Raw genomic sequence first — 8,452 nt, 5'->3', positions numbered from 1 at the left:
AAGAATACACGGCGCCTAAACCCAGAAGACGACTTTCTTCTTTGTATGTTATTTCTCAACCAAAGTTTTGCATATATTTCTCATATCACTTTTTGTGCTACATGTCCAGCTCACTGATGTATTCATCATAACAATACTTCCAGTGGGGCCATGTCTTAATGATCCCTGACCTCACATGTATGTGATGTAGCAACCCCCAATTTGAACAGCAGAATGAAACACTTTTTTTCAGACATTCATTTTGACTACAAACGTCAAAACATGAAAATACTGCCAAGGGTACTGTGGTAGTAGAATATGTTAAAAAACAGAAGTTTTGGCTGGAATTCTACCTGGCTGAAACACAACTGCTGACCAATGCCACTGTGAGGTGAATAGCACTGAGAACTGATTGGGGAGGGGGGGCATTACATATTGGTTGGACTCTAACGAACATTACAAATTCTAAAGTTTCTTAAACCAGAAGANCTCATGCAACCAGTACTTGCATATAACTCCTTACAGATTGTATATAAGATCTTGTCATTTAATGTGTACATGTTTCAGAATGTCACAGCATGTAGCCCTATAAACAACAAGACACCATATAATCTGTAAAGGGTTATATTTGTGCATTAGTTGTGTAAGATGGTACACATACATTTATATTTTATATAGAGAAACACAACCTGGCACTCAGATATATTATTTCTGAAATACTAGTTGACCACCGAAGTCACAGTGAACTCACCAGTTATCATACTTGGGTAATGGCTTGATTGTTCCTTGTTGCAACATAAGCCTTAACAAGAGTGAGTTCTCAGCTTCAGATCCATCGCAAATGTGGACGCTACTGGGCTCACACAGTGATATGTTTTCCTCAACATATGTTCGTACCTGTACATAAGCAGAACCCATATTTAGAGAGACTGTATCTTCAGTGATTCTACACACAAAATGCAATTTTTATATGAATGTTTTGTGCCAGGGTTAATGGTTGATTGCTACTTAGAGCTGTGTGGAGTTTTTCAACTGACATAATAATCTAGGAGTGACAGTATAAGACAAAACATCTACTACAAACTGATAATATGGTAGAAGTGGTAAAGAAATATCAGTTAAATTAGAAATATGTAAATAGAATGCAAGACAATATTCTGACAAATTTGTATGTAAATTTAATTCATATTATATAGTTAAATTCCTAAATAAAATTGGAAGATGCTGATATCTAAAACCTGGAGTGAAGAAAAGAAGATAAAGGTCTAATTATAAAGGACAGGGATACTTGGGAAGACACAGAGATAGATAGAAAGATCAGTTTTAAAACTGCTAAACATCAGAAGTTGCTTGTACCATGCAGCCTTTAAGTTGGAAGAAGCAGAGAAAGAACTTGAATAACGAGAGGCTGAAAATGATGACAAAGAAGAAATCCAACGAATAAAATATATTTGAACAGTAAATTTTGTACTCAGGCTATTATTCTCATCATGATAAATGACTTGCCATGGGAAAGTAATGGAAACTAGTGGCAAATATAAAAATATGTGTGTGACGCATATTGGAACCATACAGGCAAATGGTCACCGAATGTTATATTTAATATATATTACTGGGGATTTGGGAATAGCCTTTAAAAGAGTCATTGATAATATTATGAAAATGTGTCATAATTGTCTGACTTACAAAGATTACTACTGTTACATTCCATATATCTAAAACAGATTTCTTTAGCATCTGTTTGAATTTCATCTAAGAAGACACTTAACCTTGTATTCTTTGCAGAGATCAACTTACATACATGTACGTTTACAGAATGTAACACCATTAATAAGATGCTGTACTTGCTTATTGAAAAATGTTTTTTTTTTTTTACTTATTTAAAAGTGTAAATTCTCAATTTTGTTGTGCACATTAAAGGAATTACAATATGAGGAAATCTGCTAAGCTCAAACAGTCCAAATAAATCAAGTGAATTGTGTAATGGACGTCTGTACACTAATTAACCTGTTAGCTCAATTTAACTGTATGTACCACTTACTTAAACATTAAGAAATCCTGCATTTTTCCTAAAGAGTGTATTTATGTGTTTCATTTGATTCTTAAAATAAACAACAAATATTTTCCTAAATAGCATTCACAGACTGATCTCTGTAATGGAGAAGCAGTATGATTTCTGTGATGCAGGAACTGAGCTTTTAAATGTTGGTTGGCTTTGAATGCAATCTTTTCAAAACGCTCTCAGGCCTGCTGGCTTGTAACACTAATGATGTTAACGAAGGGACAAAAGACAGAAGCACACTCATGGTTCAGAAAGAGGAGACCAACGTTTCACATGATAACACTTCTACTAAAACACACAGAAGAGGCAGAATAAGGTTCTTGCAAAATTAGGAAAGACAGAAGGACCAGTACATGCATTCACCACACTCATAGGAATCATCCTGATATTCAGTTATGTTCAAATAGACAATATTAGCATATCCCAAGATATCAACCAGACCTATGAAGCTCTACAAAGAGAACCACTCAGACCGTTGCTGTTCAATATCACAGCCATGGGCGTGGTGTAACAGATGCAGGGAAACTTCAGATCAATAAAGTTGAATATGTACACAAATGATATGGCCACTATATCAGCATACAGACTTAATCTGCAGGATGTCTTCAACAATATTGATCTATAGGGCAATAACAATGACTTCACAATCAACAAGGGTAAAACAGCAACCAGGGCATTCAGGAAACGATGGAAAATAACAAATGTAGATCTCTCAGATACCTCAACATAACCCTACAAACTACTGGGCAAACATTCAAGGCTCATGAAAATTTCTATCTTCTGGTATATGTCACCATGTAGTCCATTGAAAGTCAACTGTTATTCTGGGGGAACACGTCACCTCTATCTTCCATGTCATAGAAGGAGCCAAGCAAGAAACCAGCAAGAAGCAGGTAGCAACCTAAGCAATCCACTTGCCAAAAGTTTGGGTTTAGACAGCAAATAGGAGGAAGTTGTAAGACAATTCATCAGTTCTCATTTGTTCACTTACAGAACAGAATGAACCAAAAGGAGTACAAGACAACTCACCAGTTGTCATTGGCTCCCTCACAGAATAGAGTGAACCAACAGGAGTCAAGGCAAGGATGACTAGTGTCAGCCCTGAAAAAAGGCCACTAGTGCATATGTGGGAACATGAAGGAGATAATTAGTAAGGGTGTGGCAGGCAGAGAATCAAGGATGCAAGAGAAGTCATGTGCGTATGTCACAGGCATGACGAGGTCAGCATATAAGGACATACATGGCCCTGCAGAGAACCCATCTATTAAATCCTGTGAGGGAGGATTCCTACAATCTTTCACAGCAGATGAGAGGTTTCCATGACTTACTTAGGCAGAAGCCATCTTCCTGTTGATATTATTAGGATGAAGTTCAATCTCAGTCACTTCCTTAAGGATGCAATCCATGTATCTGGGTTTGGTGGACAGGATGCTAGTATTATGTAGCTTGATGCAATGCTCAAGTTCATACTGTGCTGCACTATGGCTGCCTCATCCAGAAGCTCCAGCCAGATATGCCAATGGTGCTCCATTAGCCTGGTGTCAATCACACGGCTTGTCTGTCCATTTCACAGGGGATACTGTATACTCTCATTGAATTCAGTCCCAGGTCATCATTGACTGAATGAAGGCCACCAGAGGCCTTCCTCAGGAGGAGGCCAACCAACTTGGTGTTGTTCCAGGACAGAACCATGGTAATGTGGTTGAAGATCAACCAAATGTAAGGCAGGAAAGTGATTGAATCTGGCTTGTTGTTAGGCAGGTAAACCTCCACAGGAGGATTTAGAGCCCTGTGAATCTGCTGCTCACTGTAGCCATTCTGCCTGAAAATTTCCTTCAGACACACCAGCTCCACAGTAAGGCATTCTATCCCAGAAGATGGAACATTTCATAACTACTGCTGTGTGAACCTCAACTCCTTCAGTCAAGGTTCATGTACATGAAAGGATGGTGCTAACTCTCAAAGCCATGATAGAAATGAAGAACATAATTTTCCTTATCTCTGGTAATTTCAGTGAAGCTTTCTGATCTGAAGATACTACTGGTATTGGCATATGATCCGGAATTGATATTGGAACAACCAACACAGAAACACTTTGCAATGTTGAAAGGTATAAATGAAATCTACCTGAAGGCAGTCATATGCATCTCAAAGTTCATGCATTTGCCCCTGGCCTTCCTAATCAAAGAACTCTGGACTCAATTCCTGCTGCTAGTTACAGGCTATCAGACCAACTCTCAAAGAAAATAAGACATAAGAGAAAACCTATATGGTCAGGGTCTCATGGGTCTGATTGATTGATTCATTCATTTATTTACTTCCATGGATCCTTAGACAGCGAGAACACCAGTGGATTTAGAAATAGTCAATGACAATAGGACAAGTCATGTTAATTACATAACTACAAATTAATTATACTTAATCCATCACAATTAATCATATTATCTGAGACAAATCACAATGAATAGATCATTAAACAGTTACAAAATATTTGTGTTCACTATATTATATAGGTATAAAGGCATTTAATCGCTTACCTCCTTGCATAAAAAAATTGTCTGATAATAAGAATCAATTTAAAAATACTCTAAAAAAATCTATAGAATTCTTTTTATTCACTGAAGGATTTTTTTATTAGTAGTTATTACTAATTTTAATGTGAATTTTTAAGGTTTCATGTATTATAGGTGTTTTATTTTGGCATAAATATGTTATCATCTACCTTTTGGTATGATGATTTTTTACAATATTAAATTTAAGACGGTGTTATGTTTAATGTTAAAGTACGAAGATAAACGGTTTGGTTTATTGTTTGATCTGACCTATGCTTATTTTCATAGCATGTGTATTTTAGCTATTGGTTCTATATCCCTCAGGCGTGTTTGTAGCCTAGATTGGATCAACGGAATTTTACAATGGAATAAACAAATAAATAAATAGTGTATATAAAAGCACGTATCATGCTAATCTCAAATGAGACTACAATACTAAAACATAAAAATAATAATAATTGTAAATAGTCCAAGATCATTTGAAATATTAAAATTAAAATATTCTTCCAATGACTAAAATAAATTTAGAAGAATAAATATTTTTAAGGCAAATTTAAAATGTTTCACATAATAAGCTAAGTTCTTTAAGCTAGAAGAAATACTATTAAAACCTTTGACTCCAAAATAATATGTTCCTTTTTGGAATACTGTTAAATTACATATTGGATAATGGAAATTGTTATTGTGTCTTGTATTAATGCTATGAATCTCAGAGTTAGATTTTTCTCTGTTTTTAACCACAAATAATAAAAGAAAAAATACATACTGTGACTGGAGGGACAAAATTTTCAGTTTCTTAAACAAATTCCTGGAAGAGTTTCTACTTCTAGAGGTAGTAATAATTCTAACTACCTTTTCTGTAGCCTAAAAATATGAATACTATGGGAAGAATTTCCCCAGAAAATTATACCATAAGTCATAACAGAATGAAAATATGAACAATAAATCATTCTATTGTTTCCTGTAAGATATAAGGTTTAACAGCCCTGATTACTTAACAGGCTGAACCTAATTTGGACATAAGCCAGTCAACAAGTCCTTTCCATGACAACATATTGTCCATAATTAACCCAGGAAATTTGGTATTAGTAGATCCTTGCATATATAACCTTTCCAACAATTTTTGTAAAGGATGTTAATAATGACAAAGGTCTGTAGTTGACATGATTAACAGGCTTCCACTAAAATGTGTGAAGAAGGAAAAACTACCACACCTCCAATGAGAATTATGTTTGTGTCCTGTGTGAGTGTGTGTGCCATCCTGATATGCAGGAGAAAGGCACAGTCACTGAATGAATAAAGCAATGATTTATCATGTGCACTGTGTGAACTTCTACACACTGTTATGGTAATTATTATTCAGAGGAATTTCAGACTTCAAATGATTAATGGAATTGTAACAATTAATAGCAATTATTTAATATCAGATAAGAGGATGACTCTGTGAACTGGAAAGGTTATGGTAAATTTTAAAGTGCCATTATGGCATCTGCCCATAAGGCTTGAGGAAAACTGCTATCAGAATGGATTGTAGTTCAGCCAAATCTCCAATCACGTACTGCTTGAATGCATGTCAGAAGCACTGTCCCTTCAGTCAAACTACTTGATGAAAAGTGTGGAGTAATACCCAATGAAGAATTTAATTCTGAAAGAGCTGAAAATCCTATTTTATTAAATAGGTTCACAAACTGATTAAGGATTTTGGCACAGATACTGGTACTTTTATTGGGAATTTTTCAATTTGCAATTAAATTGTCACTTTTCTCACATGTAAATGTTTCATAGCAGGCTTGAATCTGTATACCCCTCCCCTTGTTAATTTGATTAACATAATTAATTTATCAGCACTGCAATTTCAGTACAATGGATCTGCTTGCTCACCTTGGGTGAGAGTGAATGCAAGTCACCATGGGAGATGGTAATGCCACGGAGATGGTTGTATAGTCCTACATTAGGCTGTGACAGCAACTTCGTGTACCTGGATACTGATGACACATATCTGGAAAGAAACACAATCATTAATGTACAGTATTGTTATACCTATTAGGGTACTAACTTTTACTGCATTTTATTATTATAACCATTAGTATGCTTTATTGTTGTAATCATTAGTGTACTTTATTTTAATCATTAATGTATTGCATTGTTACAAACATTAGTACACTCTACTGTTGTAAACATTAGTGCACCATATTGCTATACACCTAAGTGCACTGTACTGTTGTAAACATATGTGCTACATATTTTTACATACGTGATTTCACTGTATTGTTATAAATATTAGTGTACAATATTAACATATCATGTTTAGCTTTGCTTGCTGGAAGATTCTGAAATACTTTTACCAGCAATTACTTTCAGGAAGTGCACTGAAAGCATTCATTATTTTACAGGCTCAAATATCATCTGAAGGATATCTAGATTCCATTTTGGGAGGTGTTTTGAGAAGTCCATCAGTACGAAATACATTTCTTACATATACACATGTATCATCTAAGTGCATGGGGAAACCCACCCCCTCTATACTCAATACTCAATACACATGTATCAGCTGTGGTGATATACATGGTGGGCCCTTTAAACACATTTTATTTTGTAACTAAACTATTCTAGAAAGGTACAGACATTTCTGAGTGTGAGGTTATTTCAACCCGCAACTCTATATGGCCCTGACTAGTGTATTTAACGAGTATCTACCTACCAGATTATACCACGTTGTAATGCATAAGACAAACTGTGAAACCAAACCATCATTAAAACCTCATATATTACATTAAGTTCTTTCATAGTTTTCCTCAGTCTCTCTAGTCAAAAGACCTAAATGAAACCACATTGCTTCGTTCCAAGTTCATCAGTAAGAATTATTCAATGCTATATAGCTTACACAGTTTAGAACATGACACTAAGCAAACAAAGGTACTATATGAACACTTGTCATCTCATTAGGTCTGGTAGAAAGGTACCAATAGTTTGGACAAGCCTCCATCTTCAGGGTAGGAGCATTCTCTCATTTCCTTGTCTATCCAGCACATGGATGAAGCAGGTTCCTCCAAAACACTGACACCTTTCTGCCAAACTTCACAGAGTTAATACCCAGAAGACTATAATATTCTTATGCTCAGCTGCATGAACCACAAATCTTATGTAGAGGTTTTTCATAGTTTTTCTCAGTTCCTCTAGCTAAATATCTTAAATTAAGCCACTATCCTTCCTTCCCAATTTCTCATTCACGGTTATCATCAAATTCAACATCAAGTAACATACACAGTTTGAAAGGAGTCATTAACTAAACAAAGATTCTATGCCCACATCTTTGAGGGAGCATTATTATCAGATAGTGGCATATATCATAACATCACCATCATATTGTTACTAACACCTATTTTAAAATAATAACAGAACCCAAAATTGCACAAATATTTTTTCTCCCCCCCCCCCTCTCAAAAGTATGGCATAATTCAGAGTGTTGTAGGTTGGGTCTGAAATTCTCACAGCTGAAATTATGCAGAGTACTGTCTTCTGAGAAGTGACCCCTGGTAATCCATTAGTTTATGGATTCGTTGTTTCCTTAGCATATCTTCATCCCTGAAGACAGAGGGTGAATGTTCCTCCAAAATGTCATCAAACTTCTACTGGAGTACACCGAGTGAAAAGATTCTGGTGCTTGTGACTTTTTTTGCAGGAGCATGAGATTGAACCCCTTGGTACTGTGACCCCAAATGGGACAACTATACCCAGGCTCTGATGGGATTCTTATTCCAGCCCCTGAGGATGAGCCTAGAACTTTGGTGGAATGATAATTGGCAAGTCAAAGTCTAAGTGTTTGTCCACCACAAATCCCACATGGGCCATCCTTGGG

The 8,452-nt window shown here is 35.8% G+C and overlaps 1 protein-coding gene across 3 annotated transcripts in view; it reads right to left on the bottom strand.

Annotated features, from left to right (window-relative positions):
* Positions 1–8,452, bottom strand: part of LOC111872108 (phosphoenolpyruvate carboxykinase [GTP]) — a 177,024-nt gene that overhangs the window by 21,972 nt on the left and 146,600 nt on the right. For all 3 annotated transcript variants that reach the window (XM_023865681.1, XM_023865682.2, XM_023865680.1), the window contains 2 exons: positions 6,475–6,592; positions 731–876 (listed from right to left, as the gene is read on the bottom strand). In XM_023865681.1, the coding sequence (XP_023721449.1) occupies positions 731–876; positions 6,475–6,592 (264 nt within the window). The remainder of the gene's footprint in view (positions 1–730; positions 877–6,474; positions 6,593–8,452) is intronic.

The sequence above is a fragment of the Cryptotermes secundus genome, unplaced genomic scaffold (assembly GCF_002891405.2).
Source record: "Cryptotermes secundus unplaced genomic scaffold, Csec_1.0 scaffold417, whole genome shotgun sequence".
In the NCBI taxonomy this organism is placed as follows: domain Eukaryota; kingdom Metazoa; phylum Arthropoda; class Insecta; order Blattodea; family Kalotermitidae; genus Cryptotermes; species Cryptotermes secundus.
This window is presented reverse-complemented; position numbering and strand designations above follow the sequence as displayed.